This window comes from Acomys russatus, chromosome 29 (assembly GCF_903995435.1).
Source record: "Acomys russatus chromosome 29, mAcoRus1.1, whole genome shotgun sequence".
Classification (NCBI taxonomy): domain Eukaryota; kingdom Metazoa; phylum Chordata; class Mammalia; order Rodentia; family Muridae; genus Acomys; species Acomys russatus.
Genome location: NC_067165.1, coordinates 36080558 through 36100110, shown reverse-complemented (window position 1 = coordinate 36100110; position 19553 = coordinate 36080558). Strand labels below are relative to the sequence as shown.

Below are 19553 nucleotides of genomic sequence, written 5' to 3'. Positions count from 1 at the left end.
TGGGAGGGGGGGTGCTCCGGAACACTGTCTGTGGTCTCAGTATTCTCTCCTGCCCCCCTCATTCTCCCTCCCTTCCTCCCTCTCCCTGTCCCTGTCTCCAGCCCTGGGAACAGTGTCCTTCTTGGCATAGGGCTTGATTGACATGAACCTAGCACACACCTAGATCTGGCCATGTTCCTCAGGCACATTCGATATCCATGTCAGCCTCTGGCAGGAAAGCCATCAGAGCAGGTGACACAGCCTCTCAGACCTCAGTGTGTACAGAGGGCAGCTCCCTGCAGGGCCTACACACTAAATAAATGATTTTGTAATGCTGATTGGGAATTTTTTTAATGCCTTCAGGAAGTACCAGTGTGTGTGTGTGTGTGTGTCTGTCTGTCTGTGCCTGAGCATGTTTGACTTACACAGACACTACTGTGTATAGTGCCCAGGCAGCAACTGTAGCCTATGACCCTGCCCAAGGCTTAGTACCCACCACTGAGCTGGGCATCTCTCACCAGCACAAGGCTGTCTATGCAAAGCCCCTCCTGAGAGCCTCCTGGGCAAGACCAGCACTCAGCAGGGCAGTTGCAGGCTGCCTCTGCTGCTGACTACTGCAGGACGCCGTACACCTGGGGCTCTCCTGACCAGCGCGGTCATCTTCTTTCTTGCAGCTGCAGAGCTACTTTGCGGCCTGTGAGGATGAGACCCCTGCTATCCGGAACCATGACAAGGTCCTGCAGCGCCTGTGTGAGCACCTGGACCATGCCCTGCTGTACGGGTGAGTGCGGGCTGCTCTGAGGGCTGGTGGAGTCAGGCACAGGGCCCAAGATGCCCTCCAGTCAGAGGTTCCTGTTCTTGTCTGCCTCTTTGTCCTCTGAGTGAGCCTTGTCTCACTCAGACAGGCTGCAATAAAGCCCTGGGGTGGGGATAGAATGAACACACCTGGTTGCCTGAGGCAGCCCGACCTAGGCCCAGCACTGCCGTTCCATCCCCACAGATTGCAAGACCTGTCCTCCGGCTACTGGGTGCTTGTGGTCCATTTCACCCGCAGAGAGGCCATCAAGCAAATTGAAGTGCTACAGCATGTGGCCACCAACCTGGGGCGCAGTGAGTAGAACCAAGAACCAACTGTGCTCTCTCTCTGAGGCAGCTGTCTGTCTCTCTTTGTCGTCAGTGGGCAGTACAGGCTAAAGTGCTAGCACCCTACACAAAGCCTCCTTTTCCCCCTTCAGGTGACAGTTTGTGGGTGTGTCACTGATGAAGTGAAGGGAAACATGACACACAAGAAACCTGAGTTCCTTTGTAGTCAGTCCCAGGCCAAGCACACGAGGTAGAGACTGTGCTAGCCTGCAGTGTCGGGGCAGCGTCCTTGAGTAACTCACAAAGACACTGGCCAACACCAGCATGCCTTCTGCGCTCTCTAGCTTTCCTAGCTGATCACAAGTTAAGGCCTGAGGGCTGTTAGATTACCTTAGTTCCTCAGAGGCCTTTGTTTGACAAATGAGCATCAGCGGGTGAGTTACTCCTGGCTTCTCTGCAGGCCGTGCCTGGCTCTACCTGGCTCTCAATGAGAATTCCTTGGAGAGCTACCTGCGCCTGTTCCAGGAGAGCCAGGATCTGTTACAGAAGCACTACGTCAGGTGAGTGTCTGGAACACAGCCCCCAGCTCCCCTGCTCCTTAACCCAAAGCCTCCCATTCCGTAGAGACAGAGGCCTAGCTTCCTCACATACTGACGGCCTCACAGTGCTAGCAGAGAGCTGTGGAGTTACACTGGCAGTCTCTGTGGCTTCCTCCAGGAGAGCTCCAGCTGGGCTGTGTGAACAGCCTGGTGTCTGCCCTGGCCTCAGACTGACCAAATACCCAATGCTTTGCCTTCCCCTTTGTTGGGGACACTTCAGGGACAGAACATTTGTGGCCACTGAGAGCCTGATAAGCCTCACTCTCCAGGCCTGTCTCTGGAGACACCAGCAAACTTCACAGCCAGTAAGACATCAGGAGAGATAGGAGAGGAGTGGAGCGTGGCCCAATGAGCTGGGTGCCATCTGGGGGCAGGCTGTCATGTGTCCAACTTCAACACAGTGGGCTTACTGGTGGGGGTGAGCCAGGCTGGTGTCCAGACTCAGCAGAGCCCCCCGGTTTTTTTCTCTGCCTGGCAGGAACGCCCTGGTCTGCAGCCATGATCACCTGACTCTCTTCCTGACCTTGGTGTCCGGGCTGGAGTTTATTCGGTTCGACCTGGATCTGGTGAGACGCCTTGGTTCTGGCTACTGGAGGGAGGAGAGAGAGGGAACAAGGATTTCATGGTCTGGAGCTCACTGGGTGTGGCTGAGCTCAGCAAGGCCTGTCTATTCAGATAAAGGATGTCTTTAGGGTCAGTGGATTGGGTGGAGGGGCATTTCTCTCTCTCTCTCTCTCTCTCTCTGTGTGTGTGTGTGTGTGTGTGTGTGTGTGTGTGTGTGTACTCATGGCTAGGATTCTTGCTTCAGTATCTTCCTGGGGAAAAGCCATATTGTCTGAAGTGATTTAGCTCACAAAGACTCAGCTTTGTGTTTAAGATGCCAGTGTCCCTGCCTCAAAAAAAAAAAAAAAAAAAAAAAAAAAAAAAGCCAGTGTTCCCGCTTCAAAACAAAAGAAAGAAAGAAAAAGAAAGAGCCGAGCCTGGTGGCCTTTAATCCCAGCACTCAGGGAGGGAGGCAGTTACAGGTGGATCTCTATGAGTTCAAGGCTAGTCTGGTCTACAAAGTGAGTCCAAGGCATGCACCAGCACCATGCCGGGCATAAACACATATTTAAAATACAATTTAAAAAAAGCTGTCCTCAGTAAGAGATAACAGTTGTAGCAAAGAGGACAATTATAACAATATAATAAGAGCTTAAAAAAAAAACCAAACAGTAACAAAAAAGCAGCAGAGTCAGGAGGATGTAAAGTTCTAGGTCGTCCTCAGCTGTATAGCAAGGTCAAGCCCAACTGAGATACAGGAAATCCTACTGAAAATAAAACAACAACAAAATGAGTGGCCAGTGATTTGGCTCAGTGGGTAAAAACACTTGCCACACAAACCTGCTCCTCGGGGGTGGGGGGGGGGGGGCGGGAGTTAATACCCAGAACCCACAAAAAAGTGGAAGGAGAGAACCAACTCCACAACATTGCCCACAAATCCTGTGGCATAGTCAGTGTTACCTCCCACCCCAGCCACTGCCACGCATGCATCATGCACACACAATAGAAACAGTTTTTTTTTTTTTTTAATTGAGACAGGATCTCAGGCTAGCCTGGAACTATATAGCCCTGACTGGCCTAGAACTCCCAAGTGCTGGCATCAAAGGCGTATGCCACAATGACTGGCTTCCACTTGTTTGAAAAGTATCAATTATGTATTTCTGGAACTTTCCATTTAACAGTTCCAGACTACAGTAACAAAACATAGACAATCCTGAGGAGAGAGATGGCTGACTGTACGAGGGCAGCGTTGACCCCAGAGAGGCTGGAGCATGTCACAAGCCTGGGTTGACAAGATTGGTGTAGTGGCCCCATTCTGGTCAACCCCTGCCCAAATCCTCCCTCAACAGGCAGAGGATGGGATTTGACAGTGGGAGAAACTAGAGAAACGGGAGATTCTAATGCTGTCTAGATCTGTCAAGGATGGTCTAACTGGACTCTGAGACTCTTTTTGTGGGTCTGATGATAGAGACCAGGCCTTGCATGCTTCTGACACATCTGAGCCTTTAAAACTTTCCTTACTCCATGGGTCAGTTATTTCCTGGTTAACTCCTGAAGCACATTGATTTCCCTAAGAAAAGAGCATAGTGTGTGTATGTGTTTGTGTGTGTGTGTGTCTTGTCTGTGCAGTGTGTGTGTGTCATGTGTATCTCTATGTATATGTGTGTGGTGTGTTTGTGTATGTCATGTGTATGTGTGTGTGTTTGTGTCTGTGTCTGTCTGATTGTGTGTGCCTGTGTGGTGTGGTGTGTATTGTCTGCCTGTGTCTGTCATGTGTATCTGTGTATGTGTATGTGGTCTTTGTGTCTGTGTGCGTGTGCATGCATATGTGTATGTACATATGTCGTGTATATGTGTGTCTGTGTGTGCCTGTGTGATGTGATGTGTCTCTCTGTGTATGTTATATGTATCTCTCTGTGTGTGCATGCATATGTGCGTGTGTTTGTGTGGTGTCTGTGCGTGTGTGCCTGTGTGATGTGGTGTGTCTGTTTGTGCATATCGTGTGTGTGTGTGTGTGTGTGCGTGTGTGCGCGCGCGCGTGCGTGTGTGTGTGTGTGTGTGTGTGTGTGTGTGTGATCCCCATTTTCCCCATCCTGATTCTGGGGACTGCTTGCCGGGCCTTGTTTACAGCTGTCCTCAGGTTCCAATCCACCCTCCCTTCCTACCTGCGCTCTCTCCCCAGGATGCTCCTTACCTAGACCTGGCCCCCTACATGCCTGACTACTATAAGCCTCAGTATCTGCTGGACTTTGAAGACCGCCTTCCCAGCTCAGTCCATGGTTCTGACAGCCTCTCCCTCAACTCCTTCAACTCTGTCACCTCCACCAACCTGGAATGGGATGATAGCGCGATTGCCCCTTCTAGCGAGGGTAAGTGGCTCCAGGGCAGGAGGAGCAAGGCCTGTGCCCTGAAGTGGACTCTGGAGCTTCCTGAGCCTGGCTGTGTGATGATGTCTCTCTGGTGTTAGGGATTTGCAGTTGAACAGAGTTGGCCATTTCCAAGATCTTTTTTTTTTTTTTCCTTTGGTAGTGGTGGTGGTGGTGGTGGTGGTGGTGGTGGTGGTGGTGGTGGTGGTGGTTTTTTCCAGACAGGGTTTCTCTGTGTAGCTTGACTGTCCTGGACTCACTTTGTAGACCAGGCTGGCCTCGAACTCACAGCGATTTTCCTGCCTCTGCCTCCTGAGTGCTGGGATTACAGATGTGCGCCGCCACTACGCCCCGGTCATTCCCAAGATCTTTATTTCCTCAGTTTCTGTAGTGTATAGCATATGGTGTTCTGCCTGCATGTACACCTGCAGGCCAGGAGAGGGCACCAGATCTCACGATAGATGGTTGTGAGCCACCATATGGTTGCTGGGAATTGAACTCAGGACCTTTGGAAGATTCTCCAGCGCCTGTGGTAGCTTTTTTAAAAAGGCAAAAATCAGGCTTTATGTTTTTTGGTTTTTGTTTTTTCTTTTTTTTTCTTTTTTTGGTTTTTCGAGACAGGGTTTCTCTGTGTAGCCTTGGCTATCCTAGACTAACTTTGTAGAGTAGGCTGGCCTCGAACTCACAGCGATTAGCCTGCCTCTGCCTCCCGAGTGCTGGGATTAAAGCCATGCACCACCACGGCTGGCTAAATCAGTCTTTATGAACCTTACTTTTCTGAAGTTTCTAACCTCATGCCCAGGGACAAGGAGAGACTCCTAGCAATGTGCCCTGGAAACTCTTGCCTGAGGCTGGGCTGAGCATCCATTGCCTGAGGAAGGTTGTCCTGCAGCAGGCAAACCCAGGAGAGACTGGCAGGCCGTTGGGGGTGGGGGGTGGGTAGGAACCTTCATGCTTTCTTGGGCAGTCCCTCTTCATGCCCCTCAATGGGTCAGAGAAGGCTGCACCCGTCCCTCGGAGACTGAGGAGCTGCGGGCAGGTCCTTTCACCTCAGATTAGGTGCTGGAAAACTCTGCCTTTCCTCAGACCTTAGGCCTCCGCATTCATAAAACTAGCCATTGCCCCACCTCAGTAAGATCAGTGATGCCCTCGGTCCCTCAGCTCACCTCTGGGGGTGGGGGTGGGGTCCCTCAGGGGTCACTCAGCTCCCCTGAGTCCCCGCCTTCCTCACTCTTTGTTTCTGCCTGTGCCGTGGATCATGGGTCCCACTTTCAGACTTGCTGTCAGCAGGATCTGCACTGCAGGAGCCGGCAGTGTTGCTCAGTGAGTAGCGCGCTGGTTAGCGTGAGTGAAACCCTGAGCTCCTTCGCCAGCTGCAGAAGTCCACGCTTGGGGCCAGCGAGGTGGCCTGGCAGCTAAAAAGCACTTGCCACACCACACAAGCCTGACAGCCTGACTTTGATCCTGGGACCCACCATGCAAGGAGAGAGCTGACTTTTAAAGTTGTCTTCTGATCTGATACCACACAGGCACTGTGGTACATGCAACCCTGTGCTTACACAGCACACGCACGCCACGCACACATGTACCAGGCATGACGGGGCACACCTGCCATCCCAGCACTTGGGAGGCAGAGTCAGGAGGACCAAAAGTTCTAGGCCATCCTGAGTTATGGAACAAAATCAAGACCAGCCTGGGCTACATGAAAAAAGAATAAAATTACTTGCACTGCTATTTGCATACATTGGGCGCCAATTTCTTAACAATAAATTGTATCGGTTGTGCCTAGGAAGCCAATAACTGACACAGAGTCTGAAACTTATTTTAAAGCGGCAAGCACTACGCCAGGCAGAATCTAAACTGATTCTAATCTACTCCTAAACTAAAATAAACTACTCTCAACCTCACAGCATACATATATCCCAAGCACTTGCCAATCTGATCCTCGGAGGCTTCTTCCTCCTTTCCCGTCAACTGGCCTTCTGCCCAGCTGATTGGCTAAACAGCGCTTTATTGACAGCTGTTACAATCTACTCAAGACATTCCTCCACACTGGCCTAGGTGAAAAGAGAATAAAAATACTTACACTGTTTATTTGCATGTGGTACAAGGTGAAGAAGTGACTCGGGTCTCCTTTGGGTGGGCTACCCTGGAGGGGGAGTCGAGGGACAGACTTTGAAGAAGCAACCAGGCCATCCATGAATGGAGGCCTTTCTACCCAAGCCCGGCAATTTATACTAAGTCAAGCCAGGGCCTCCTTACCCCGAGGGCCACAGGGATAGAGACTAGGGTTAGGCCAAGGAAACCCAGGTGCTTCTCTGCCAGAACAGGCTCTGAGTTGGGAAGGTGTGGCCCTGAAGACAGCTGAGGGCACAGGTGTGTGTCAGGGACCATGTCCAGAGCTCTCCCTCCCTCTTCTGTGTCTCCCACCCGTTGCCCTCGGCCTCCTTCCATTGCCTGTTTCTAATCCTGAGTTTTGTCCCTCGTTTTTATAGATTATGATTTTGGAGATGTGTTCCCAGCAGCGCCGTCTGTACCCAGCACAGACTGGGAAGGTGGGACAGAGTCCTCTGTGACCCTCTTTTCCTGTTTGCCACGTGTCCACACGCCAAGCTTGCTGCATGTTTCCGAGTCAGCTCCTTATTCCTTATAACAATGCCCATGGTCATAACGACGCCACAGCTGGTGTTGGAGTAGGTGGAATTCTGCTGTAGGGGGACTCGACCCTTAGCCCAGGAGCCCTTCTCTCAGGGAGCAGTCCTGCCTTCCCACAGGGGGCCTCAGGAGTCACCAAGTGACCATTGCACAAACACCAGGCCACCCCAGTCCCAGTTGTTATAGTAATGGTGTATGTGAGTGGCCTGGCTCAGTGGGGTGGAAACCTGTTGTAGAAAAGTGATGCTGCTGGGCGTCATGGTACACACCTTTAATCGCAGCACTCGGGAGGCAGAGGCAGGTGGATCGTTGTGAGTTCCAGGTCAGCCTGATCTACAAAGTGAGTCCAGGACAGCCAAGGCTACACCGAGAAGCTCCGTCTTGAAAAACCAAAAGAGAGAGAGAGAGAGAGAGAGGGAAGGAAGGAAGGAGAGAGAAAGGCAATGCTTTGAGATACAGGGATCTTAAGCTCCCGCCTAGCCCGTGAGCATCCAGGAGAAAGATGAAGGCTTGATCCTTTCAAGTCATCCCTAATGGACTGAGCTTGCATATAGCTAAAACCCCTATAGGGAGGAGCCAGCAGGGATGGCTTGGCAAGTAACCTCAAGTTGTCCCCTGACCTCTACATACACGCCACTCCATAAATAATTTAAAGTGCACTAGCTTCCTGTGCTGCCCACTGGGCACCAGCACTGTGGGGTCATTTTTCTGCCTCTGGTCCACAGCTGGGCTTGGATCACACAGTGACTCCCAGGTTGCAGGATTTACTCAGGGTAGGGCCTATGTTTCATACGGAAAAGGTTTGCTCCTTACCTCTGAGGCTGGCCCAGACTCCCTTCCTAAAGAGCTCCTGCCCTGGGGACCCCCTCTTGCCTGAGGTGGGGTTCCCTCTGAGCAGTGGACTTCCCATGAGATGTGAGTGTGGGGTCCAACACTGAGGTAAATTGTGTTGTTTGATCAAGAAGGTAGGGCTGAGGAAAGTGTGTTTTGACTGCAGGGAGCACGAGACCCAGAATTCCACCATAGCATCTTTTCTCCTCTTTGCTTCTCTGAAGCATAATGCCAACATTGGTTTTCCCCTCTGACTCTAACCACTAACCTGTTCCTGACACTTTTTATGGTCATCTGCCAGACAGGCCCTGACCTTCTGGCCTTCCTCCAAAACACTTAGATCTCACCCAGGAACTATTGGCCCAGCTCGCTCAGGCTGGGCTAGGCCCAAGCAGGGTTAGATTCAGTGTGTTGGTGACTTCCTAAGTTCCCTGTCCCACTGTGGCAGCTCACCTAGCTATAGTCCCCCTGTCTCCTCAAGCCTGGAGGAAAGCAGGACTTGGGGGGCAACTCCAAACGTGGGACCCTGAACAGGGTTGACTAGGGCGTTCTATGGTTCTATGGTCTTACACATTTTTTTAAAAGATGTATTTATTACAAATACAGTGTTTTGCCTGCACCTATACCTGCATGCCAGAAGAGGGCACCAGATCTCATCATAGATGGCTGTGAGCCACCGTGTGGTTTCTGGGAATTGAACTCAGGACCTTTGGAAGAGCAGTGAGTGCTCTTAACCTCTGAGCCATCTCTCCAGCCCGGTCTTATACTTCTTTATATAATTGCCAGGATTCTGGGCTTAATACCTGCTTGTGTTCTGGGGTCTGTTCACTCGCCTCCCATGGCCCCTCCACAAGCAGCCACAAGTGCTAAGGAGAAGGGAGGACATAAAAAAAAAAAAAAAAAAAAAAACTCTGTCCCTGTGGTGCCTTCTGTGCGGTCTGAAGGCATGGTTTCCTTCTTCTGAGAGCTAGGCTCCAATCGCAGGATGATCACTTTTAACCCTTCCTGAGGCAGGAGGACTGCTGGTTGTCCCAGGCCAGACAGGGTTACATAGTGAGAGCCCCTATCTCAAAACAAACAAATGAATAAAAGAAAAGACAGACACTTAAAACAAGAGAAACAAGTCCTGTGTCAGCCAGCAGGCCCGGCCCTTCCAGTGGCTTAGAGAAGTGTGTTCCTGCCACTTCTGCGCAGGTATTGGCCAGTAAGATGTGCACATGCCAACAACCAGAGCATAAGAGGCCACTAGCCCACACCCAGGCTGTCCCACCAGCTGGTCCCAGACCTCAGCCCTGCCTGAGCAGCTCTCAATGCTGCCAGATAAATGGCGCCACCCACGACGGTGCTCCCTGCCTGCCCATTCCAGTGAGTTAGGATGGAGTCGTTTGGAGGCCAGTTAGAACAGCTTCTCACTGGAAGGCTGCATCCTCCAGCTCACCCTAAGAGGGGTCCCTGGCTCTGTTCTCCAGAAGTGCTGTTGCATTTCAGGGGAGAAGAGGCAACATTCGCTGAAGAGTCTGCAGAGTATCTGGGAGGCAGCCTCTTGCACCCCTTCCTCTCTGCATCTCATCTTGTTGCCCCTGATCTCTGGCACTGTTCTCTGTGGTGTTGGCCCCCTCCCCTGTGCTCTCCTGCCCTCTCCCCTGCTCTCGCCCCTGCCCCTCCCCTACACTTCCCTGCTCGCCCCTGCCAATGCTGTCTGTCTCTCTTCTCTTGCTTCCTCTGTTCCCTGTTGTCCGTGGGGCTTGTGGAAGACTTTGGGTATCACTTTCCACAGGGAGTGGTATTGAGGGGCTGCTGGACACCCCCAAAATCCTTGCAGGAGAGGGCTCTGAGGCTGTTGTAGGAAGTGTGCAACCCGTCTCCTCTTGGGGTCCCAGCCTCCCTGGGAAGCATCAAAGTTACTGCCCAGGTCTTAGGCCTAGAAGCTGTTTCACATTGTGGACCCTTAACTGAACTTGGCTAAGTGTGAGTATTTAAGGGTTCCCAGTGACAGACAAGAGGGTGTCCCCATCAACTGCCTCCAATAGCACCAATTCCATGTCCTGAGGGTTGGGGCCTCTGCTCTTAAACTAGGGCCATTATGGTCAGACCTCCCCTGAGATAGGACACCCTCTGGGGCCCAGCTGGTGGCTGACAGGTTGTGTGTGTCCTGTCTCCTTGTCCTTGTAGATGGAGACCTCACAGATACCATCAGTGGCCCCCGCTCCACTGCCTCGGACCTGACCAGTAGCAAGGCGTCCACCAAGAGCCCCACCCAGCGCCATAACCCCTTCAACGAGGAGCAGGCCGAGACCGCGTCATCTGACACCACCCCTGTGCACACTACCTCTCAGGAGAAGGAAGGGGCCCAGGACCCAGACCAGCCAGATGCTTGTACGGAGCTTGAGGTTATCAGGTCAGTAGGGAGGGGAGCTGAGAGAAGGTGGCTGAGCTGTGGTGCCAGTGTCCACCTTGGACTCGCTGTGTAGTCCGGGGCAGACACGGGCTTCCCAAGAGCAGCAGACATTGATGAGACTTGACAAGAAGCCCCCTTCACACACCTTGAACAGATCTTTGGGCCTCTCAGACCAGAGGACCTGTCCCATGTAGGCTGCTGTGACCAAGGACAGAGACAGAGCAACGGACTTTCTCTTTGTGAAGACTCTGTAGACCAGGCCTCCTGAGTGTTGGGATTGAAAGTGTGTGCCTTCTCACCGGGCTACATCAGGCCTTTATCCTGGTGGCTGAGGTGAGGGTGCCACACCCACAGTTCCAGAGGTGGCTTAGCCAGGCCCTTCCCAGCCATCTTAGAACCAAAGAGTCGGGCCCAGAGGGTGAGTCCAGGAACCCCGAGGCATTTCTGGGCATATGATCCACTCACAATGATATCTCATAGGAAGGGTCTGTTGTTCACATCCTAAGGGAGTGCTGACTAGCCAGCCACTGCTCCAGCCAACTGTGGCCTGAGTTTGATTCCTGGGTGGGCACAGCTAGCTAGCTCACCTGGCTTAAACAAACTTATTGCTTGGTTTTGTTTTCAGAGACAAGGTCTCACTATGTAGGCCTATAACTTGATATGTAGACTGGGTTTGCCTGAAATGACTGCCTGCCTCTGCTTCCAGAGTGTTGGGTCTCTAAGGTCTCGTTGTTAGCTCAGTTCTATCACAGAATTTATAGGCCTGCTCAGGAGCCATTCATACCTACCTTGCACTGCCCAGGACCACAAGCCCTCGGGATTGCCTCTCTGACCCGGTCTGTTTCCCTCAGTGGTTACTCAAGTGTTAATGCCTTCCCTTGTCACTGCCATCGCAGGGTCACCAAGAAGAAGAAAATTGGTAAAAAGAAAAAGAACAAATTGGATGAGGAAATGCACCTGCTGCACCCCACCTCTAGTCAGCAGAAGTGTGGCAGGCAGGGGGATGGCGACAGACTCGTGGACACCCCAGGCCTGGCCCGGGATTCTTCGGACACCGCACTTGCCTCCCCGCAGGAGCAAGGGGAAGGGCCCTGCGGTGCAACTGAGAGCACTGAGCTCTCAGAGCTCAGCCAGGTGGGCTTGCTGATCCCCGAGATGAAGGACACCTCCATGGAGTGCCTGGGACAGCCCCTGAGCAAGGTCATTGACAAGCTGCATGGACAGCTGGACCCCAGCACCTGGTGCTCCCACAGCAATCCCCCAGATCAGTCCTTTCGGACCGGCTCTCCCGGGGAGGCCCCGGAGAAACCACCATTTTGCGACTTTAGTGAGGGGCTTCCAGCCCCCATGGACTTCTACCGGTTTACAGTCGAGAGTCCAAGTACTGTTGCACCAGGTGGCGGCCACCATGACCCTGCAGGGCCGAGCCAACCGCTGCATGTTCCTGGTAGCCCTGCGCCTGCTAGCCAAGAAGAAGAGGGAGGAGGAGGAGAGGAACAGGCATCTTTGCCCCTAGAGGACGTGCCCCGGGAGGCTCGGGAGTCTGAAGCTCAGGAACCAGAGCTTCAGGAACCGGAAGGCCAAGTGCCACTGGTCAGCCAGGAGCCTGGGCCTGAACCTGTGTCCCAGGCGGAACTTGGAACTCAGGAGGCTCTTAGCAAGCTCAAACGAGAGCAGCCCAGTCCGTGTCTGAGCAGTGCCGAGGACTCTGGGGTAGATGAGGGCCAGGGGAGCCCTTCAGAGATGACGCACCCCTCAGAGTTCAGGTGAGGCCTGTCTGTCTATACCTGATGCAGCATCTACCAGTCGGGACGGAGTGGATGGGAGGTCTTACCTGCTGTGAGAGGTGGAAAGGAGTGTGACCTCCTGCCTGACCCCTGCCCCTCCCCACCCTTTTTCTGTCACAGAGTAGACAACAACCACCTACTCCTACTGATGATCCATGTCTTTCGAGAAAACGAAGAGCAGCTGTTCAAAGTAAGTCCCTTAACCGGGAAACCATCAAGTGACACAGCAAAGGCGGATGAGGCACTGCGCTGCTCAGTGCGCATGCGGGTCCGACTAGGTGGGCCGCTCTCGAGCTGAGTCCCGTGTGCTTCGGCCCTTTAGATGATCCGGATGAGCACGGGGCACATGGAGGGCAACCTGCAGCTGCTGTACGTGCTACTCACAGACTGCTATGTCTACTTGCTTCGGAAAGGTGCCTGCCGCCCCAGGCCAGGGTGGGTGGGGTTGCGCTCCTCCCCAGCCCCTCACCCCCACCCCCACTGTAGGCTTGTTCTGATGACAGGGTGTCCCAAGGAAGGCACTGCTAGCTGAGCTGAGCACCCTGTCATCCTGCTGTGCTGTCACTTCACGTTTGCAGGGCAAAGAGGAGGTCATCTCTGCAAGGGGGCTGGGTCTTAGGAAATGGGGCTGGGGAAGGGAAAAGAGGCCAGCCAGGTAATAGGCATTGTGGTCTCCTCTCTCAGGGGCCACAGAGAAGCCATACCTGGTGGAAGAGGCTGTTTCTTACAATGAACTTGACTATGTGTCGGTGAGTGCAGGCTCTGCAGTTGGTGTACCCGCCTAGGTACAGGGCTTCTCAGGCCACCCCTGCTTAGAGCTGCAGAGCAAGGCCCATCCTGGCGATGGGTACCAACATCCACAGAGGTCAAGGGTAAAGATGCCTCTTCTGCACCAGATCGCTGACCATCTTCCCTAACTCGTGCCAAAACCCCAGATCTTGCTCAGGGCCTTCCTAGTGGTGACCCCAGACATGTGGTTTTTTTTTTTTTTTTTTTTTTAACCTTCCCAATCCTAGCCAACCCTCAGTCTGGCCACGCTACCCCTTATGCCGGCCAGTGGCCAAGCCCTGTGTGCTTTCTGGCAGGTTGGCCTTGACCAACAGACTGTCAAGCTGGTGTGCACCAACCGCAGGAAGCAGTTTCTGCTGGACACGGCTGACATGGCCCTGGCTGAGTGAGTGTCAGCCCCCACCCCTCAACAAGACAGGAGAATCACCATCTGCCTTGGGCATGGCCCTGGGGGGGAGGGGGCAGGGGCGGATAGAAGGAGACACCAGTCTGTTCCCCCAAGAGCCTGCAGTCCGCTCTGAGAGGCAGGGAAGTGGACAGGCACTGACCGACTGACTCACGTCAGCCCAGGTGACCTCAGCCCCTCAGGACCCATGGAGAGGCAGGGGGCTGCTGTGAGAGCCAGTGGGGAGGGAAAGCACAAGGGGCTGGCCGCTGTCCCGGGAGTGCCCTGTACCATGGACATAAGAATTCCATGTGATGAGGTCATATCTGTACTGACTAGAATGGCCAGGACTCTGTGTAGTCATCTTTACTGTCAGAATCCAAGGCCCCTTGGACACTGGGACTGGTCAGGCCTTCTCTAGACCCTGTCTGGTGATGCAGAGCTCAGACCGCACCATTTTGCACCATACCCTGTTTCCAGAACCCTCAGCCCTTTCTTTGAGTAAGCTCTCCTGGCCAGGCATTCTCAGGCCAAGCCCAACCACAGAGGACCTGTCCACGGGCCTCTGACAGCAAACCTCACCCCCTGCACAGGCTCTTCTTGGCATCTCTGAAGTCGGCCATGATCAAAGGCTGCCGGGAGCCACCCTACCCCAGCGTCTTGACTGATGCCACCATGGAGAAGCTGGCACTGGCTAAATTTGTCGCCCAGGAATCCAAATGTGAGGTCAGTGCCTGGGGAAGAAACTCCAGTGACGTGCCAACATTGGCCTGCTGTGGTTTAAGGCTAAGGGATACAAATAGTGTTCTTGGCATTTCTCAGTCACCTGGTGGGAAGGGCTTTCGTCCTCAGGGCCCTGTCTTCTTGCCTACCTGGTGATGTCCTGAGTTACCTTGTCCTTGCAGTGACTGTTCCTGGGGCTGGGTTATGGGGCCTCAGCTCTGCCAAAGCCTCATCTACTTTGTCTGTTGCCTCCACCCCCCCAGGCCTCCACTGTGACTGTGCATTTCTACGGGCTCGTACACTGGGAGGACCCCATGGATGAGGCCTTGGGCCCTGCTCCCTGCCACTGCTCAGCCCCGGAGGGCACCATCACCAAGGAAGGCGTGCTGCACTACAAGGCCGGCACCTCCTACCTGGGCAAGGAGCACTGGAAGACCTGCTTCGTGGTGCTCAGGTGGGAGCAGCGGCTATGGCCCAGGGCTGTGTCAGGTCCCAGCAGGAGAGGCCCAAGGGCGGATGCCTCCCTTCTCCATGGTGCTGTGGGTCACCCAGGCCTATAGAGCTTTTGTGCACAGCCAGCTCTCTGGGCCCAGGATTCCCAGGTGCCTGAGCCAGCCCTGGTGACAGACCTTTAGCTGTGCCCAGAATTTCCTCAGCCACTCTGGTTCCTTCTCACCCCCTCCATAGAAAGCAGGTCCCTGGCTCCCAGTCTGTATATGGAGAGTTGCTGGGATCTTCCCAGCCAGGCCTCACCTCACTGTATTGTGACCCCACAGCAATGGGATCCTGTACCAGTACCCTGACCGCACTGATGTCATCCCTCTGCTCTCAGTGAACATGGGGTAAGTGTTCCAGGAAAAAGGGGGCTGGACAGGTGTCCTGGCTGGAGGTCATCTCTGCCTGAGTCTGAAGCCTAGAGCTTGCTGTCCTTCCGTCCCTCACCTCACCTTCTCCAGTAGCCCTGGCTAGTGCCTTGCTTTGCCAGCTGTGCGGAGCCATGGAGGCAGGATGAACAAAGCAGGGCCTTTTGCCTAGAGAAGGGAGCCCTTCCCAGGAAGTCCCCACCCAGAGAGGGCAGACTGCAGGGGAAGTGGATGAGTGGGCTCTAGTCCTGAGCAGGTGCCAGAAGCAGCTTTGTGCTCTCACCTGGCCGTGCTTAGGTACCCAAGAGGGTCTTGGCAATTCTGGAAATATGGTCTGTCATGTAACTAGGTGCTCACTTCTAATCTAGCGTGGGAGGTAGAAACAGGAGGATCAGGAGTTCCAGGGCACCCTCTGCTACATAACAAGTTTCAGGCTAGCCTGGGCTACATGAGACCCTGTCTCAAAAGGAAAACAAAAAACAAAAAAACAGCTGTTACACCAAAATGGTGGGGTTGCCAAGCATATGCAAATGTCCCTAGAACCGGAGGCCCAGCATCAGCACACCTCAGCCAATCCCAGGAATTCCCACTCCTGCCTCTTCACTCCCATTTCACCCTCCTCTGGCCCAGGGGGGAACAATGCGGTGGCTGCCGGAGATCCAACACCACGGATCGGCCCCACGCCTTCCAGGTCATTCTGGCTGACCGGCCCTGTCTGGAGCTGAGTGCTGACAGCGAGGCTGAGATGGCTGACTGGATGCAACATCTCTGCCAGGCCGTGTCCAAAGGAGTAAGCGCCCCTGTTTCCAAGGCTATCCGCCCAGCCTGGCCTATCCAGGATTTCCAGGGTCCCACCCCCAAAACACACTGGGCACAGAGAAGCCTGGACCAAAATGGCAGACGCTGGGGGACAGCCCAGGAATGAAGACAGACTCTGGGTACTTTGCAGCCTGGACCATTGCCCCCACCCCCACCCCCACCCCTCTTACACTGCTAAGGTAGACAAAGCCTATAGTGGATTCCTATACAGGCCATCCTGGAGAAACAGCCTGCCTCTCTCACCTTGTGCCAATGTCCAGGCCACACCGCAGGGCGTGTCTCCCAGCCCCTGTATTCCTTGCTGCCTGGTGATCACTGAGGACCGCCTCTTCACATGCCACGAGGATTGCCAAACCAGCTTCTTTCGCTCCCTGGGCACAGCCAGGCTGGCAGACATCAGTGCCATCTCCACAGAGCTGGGCAAGGAATACTGTGTCCTGGTGAGTGGGCAGGAATGGGGGTGGGGTTCAGGCCTTGCCTAAGGAAATCCATGCATACTCACCCAGGACCTGGTGTCCCTAGGAGTTCTCTCAGGATACCCCACAGCTGCTCCAACCCTGGGTCATCTATCTGAGCTGTACTTCCGAACTGGACCGGTTCCTGACCGCCCTGAGCTCCGGGTGGAAAGCCATCTACCAGGTACCTAGCCGTTCTTGGGGCGTGGCCTCTCCTGCAAGGTTCTGGAGACAGCAATTTGCCAACAACTCTGAGACAGACAGAAACTTAGGGCCAAATATTTGTCAAAGCTAAATTTGTCCCCTTCCTGACCTGGGCTCCAGTACCTGTGGGGCTTATGATGGCCTGGCTGGTGAGACACAAGACAGGCCCTCCCCGGAACTGGAAGACTCCCACCCCTAGAGAGGTAGTGACTTTTGTTTGTTGTCTGGTTTTTGTTTGTTTGTTTGTTTGTTTGTTTTCAAGACCGGGTTTCTCTGTGTAGCCTTGGCTGTCCTGGACTCACTTTGTAGACCAGGCTGGCCTCTAACTCACAGAGATCCACCTGCCTCTGCCTCCCGAGTACTGGGATTACAGGCATGCACCACCACGCCCGGCTCTCTTTTGTCTGGTTTTAAGACAAGGTCTTATTATGCAGCTCTGGCTAGCCTGGAATTCACAGGGAAATCATGTGGCTCTGACTCCTGGGATTAAAGGCATATATGCTACCACACCCAGGGAGACTTACTGTTTTATGCATATGCTCCCTGTACCCTGGGGTTCTGGAGTAGCTGTAAACTGAGCCAGAGGTGGAGAGCAGTCAAGGACATGTTTCCTCACCCAGTGAACTCCAGGTAGACCTGCGAGCTGGGTGGGCCTTGGGGGTCTGTGTGCAGAACAGGAGGGAAACTCACCACATGCAAGATGTTCGCAAAAGGATGTGCAGGGCCCTGGAGGTCTTCCATGGCTCCTGGGAAAGCCCTTATGCTCCGTGCTTGTCCCAACACAGGTAGACCTCCCTCACAAGGCAATCCATGAAGCTTCCGTCAAGCAGAAATTTGAAGATGCTCTGAGCCTCATTCATAGCGCCTGGCAGCGGAGTGACAGCTTGTGCCGTGGCAGAGCCTCCCGGGACCCCTGGTGCTGAAGCATGGCTGGGCAGCACTGCAGGCAGGCAGGAAGGAGGCAGGCTGATCAGCAAGGGCACTGTGGTGTGCCACCATGCTGTTTCGGAGCCAGGTGCCCACAGGCCTCTACAGCCCACTCCTGCCTTGGGTGGCAGAACCACTTGTATGGCTTGAGACAAGAATCCAGAGTGGGTGCCTAGCACCTAGCATCCTGCCCAACTGGTAGTGACTAGTGGTCACTGGGGCAGAAGGTCTGAGCCCTGTGGGCTCTGTAGACACACAGTGTCCCCTGGGCCACCACCTTAGTCCTCACCATCTGCTCAGGGTGGCTATGAGAATAATATCATCCATTTAAGGGAGCACAAACAGACCAGGAGGGTGGGCACGCCATCTCCCTCTCCTGGGTCACGGGCCTGGACAGATGGTCAGGGCCCCCATGGGCGTCCTAAGTGCCCAGCCATTCTTGTTCGTTTTGGAACACTATCTTCACTGCACAGGGAAACGGGAATACTAGATATCTGTGCATGCCTCCTCCTCATGCACCCGGCCCGTGCACAGTGGCCCGCCTTGCATAGCCTGGGCCCAGCCAGCAGCCCTCCATGGCTGCCAGGAGGCCCTGCATGTCCACAGCCCTGCCTCTCCTCTTCCTCAAATACAGCAGAACTTATAGGGATCAATTGGCCCCTCTTGCCAGGAGCAAAGGAGGGGGCGGGGAGAGGAGCCCGGCCCTTGAGCCTGGTGGCTACTTTGACACTTGACTGACCCCTGCTTGGCTGGAGCTGTTAGGTCCCTTGGGAGGACAGGTCAAGCGAATTGGGTTTTGTTTTATAAAATAAAATTGACGTTATATTGCTGAGACTTGTCACTGGCCCTCTTTAAGTGTGAGGTGGGTGGAGGAGAGCGCCACACTCTCCCTCCCTGCAGCACCTCTATCATCCACTCCGTGCCACACACACACACACACACACACACACACACACACACACACACACACACACACACACACTCAGCACCAGCCTTGCTTTCCTGCATGGCTGCCACAAGTGGGAGCCTGGTGACCTGGTTGAAAAGGAAAATGCCTAGAACTACAAAGATTACTCTTCACGGTGGCCCATTCCAAGGACTCCGCAGTTTGGGGTGAGCAGGAGAGGTGTGGGCCACCTTTTACGGGCTTTCACACATCAGTCTCCCAAAGGCCCTTCTGGAGTGAGACTCCATGGGCTTGGCCTCCCCCTCAGTAGCAGCACCGTTCTCCCAAGTCTGGCTCCCTGAAGCAATGTGAAAACGGGAGATGGAAATTTCTAGCAACAAGCAGTTGTGAAGTTTTAAACATGTGCACTGGCTTGAGTGGTGATTGCAGCCTGCATGGGTGTGGCTTATGTAATTAGTTGTGCATCGTGTCCATGCTGTGTGCACCATTAGTCTCTTGGTTTTCATATTAACTGATGGTGGAGCAGGATTTGTATTCAAGTAACCCTTTTTTATTTAATAATGATCCCCAAAGTTGTCCTCTGACCTCCATACACATCTGTGTCATGTGTGTATCCCCTCACACACATAACAAGCACACATAGAGGGAAACCTAAGCTACATAGTGAGACCCTGTCTTTAAAAAAAAAAAAGGTCTTGACATTTATGGTGTGGTATTGCGTGCCTTTGACCCCAGCACTCTGAAGGCAGAGGCAGATGGATTTCTATGAGTTCCAGGCCAGCCTGGTCTACTTAGATACAGGATAGCCAAGGCTACACAGAGAAACCCTGTCTTGAAAATAATAATAATAATGGTGTTGGAGAAATTGTTCAGTGGTTGGAACACTGGACTGGCTGCTCGTCCAAAGGACCTGGGTTCAATTCCTAGCATCCACCCACATAGTCACTCACAATCATGTGTGACTCCAGTTCCAGAGGCTACAACACCCTCTCCGGCCTCCATGGCTACCAGGCACACACATACATGCAGACAGAACACCCGTGTACATAAAAGGGTGAAGTAGACAGATGTGCATCCTCGTACTGCCAGCGCTTGGGGGGCAGAGGCAGGTGGAGACGCCCTGAGTTTGGAGGAGGCCTGGGCAGCACAGCGAGTTCTTGGGAATGAGACACCGTCCCATGTGAAACTAAACACTTTCACTCATAGCTCTGCATGGCCCTGGGATCCTTTCTTACATTCA

The 19553-nt window shown here is 53.7% G+C and overlaps 1 protein-coding gene across 2 annotated transcripts in view; it reads left to right on the top strand.

The window, feature by feature from the left end:
- Plekhm2 (pleckstrin homology and RUN domain containing M2) overlaps positions 1 to 18256 on the top strand; it is a 42429-nt gene extending 24173 nt beyond the window's left edge. Inside the window, exons 2-20 of one of the 2 annotated variants that reach the window (XM_051172223.1) lie at positions 654 to 760; positions 980 to 1089; positions 1523 to 1622; positions 2140 to 2227; positions 4387 to 4573; positions 7066 to 7125; positions 10229 to 10454; positions 11351 to 12220; positions 12362 to 12431; positions 12564 to 12654; positions 12926 to 12990; positions 13327 to 13415; positions 14009 to 14141; positions 14402 to 14592; positions 14915 to 14980; positions 15632 to 15791; positions 16081 to 16260; positions 16343 to 16459; positions 17265 to 18256. In XM_051172223.1, the coding sequence (XP_051028180.1) occupies positions 654 to 760; positions 980 to 1089; positions 1523 to 1622; positions 2140 to 2227; positions 4387 to 4573; positions 7066 to 7125; positions 10229 to 10454; positions 11351 to 12220; positions 12362 to 12431; positions 12564 to 12654; positions 12926 to 12990; positions 13327 to 13415; positions 14009 to 14141; positions 14402 to 14592; positions 14915 to 14980; positions 15632 to 15791; positions 16081 to 16260; positions 16343 to 16459; positions 17265 to 17402 (3048 nt within the window). In that variant the 3' untranslated portion in view covers positions 17403 to 18256. The remainder of the gene's footprint in view (positions 1 to 653; positions 761 to 979; positions 1090 to 1522; positions 1623 to 2139; positions 2228 to 4386; positions 4574 to 7065; positions 7126 to 10228; positions 10455 to 11350; positions 12221 to 12361; positions 12432 to 12563; positions 12655 to 12925; positions 12991 to 13326; positions 13416 to 14008; positions 14142 to 14401; positions 14593 to 14914; positions 14981 to 15631; positions 15792 to 16080; positions 16261 to 16342; positions 16460 to 17264) is intronic. The other variant, XM_051172224.1, reaches the window with a different exon arrangement.
- The last annotated feature ends 1297 nt before the right edge of the window (positions 18257 to 19553 follow it).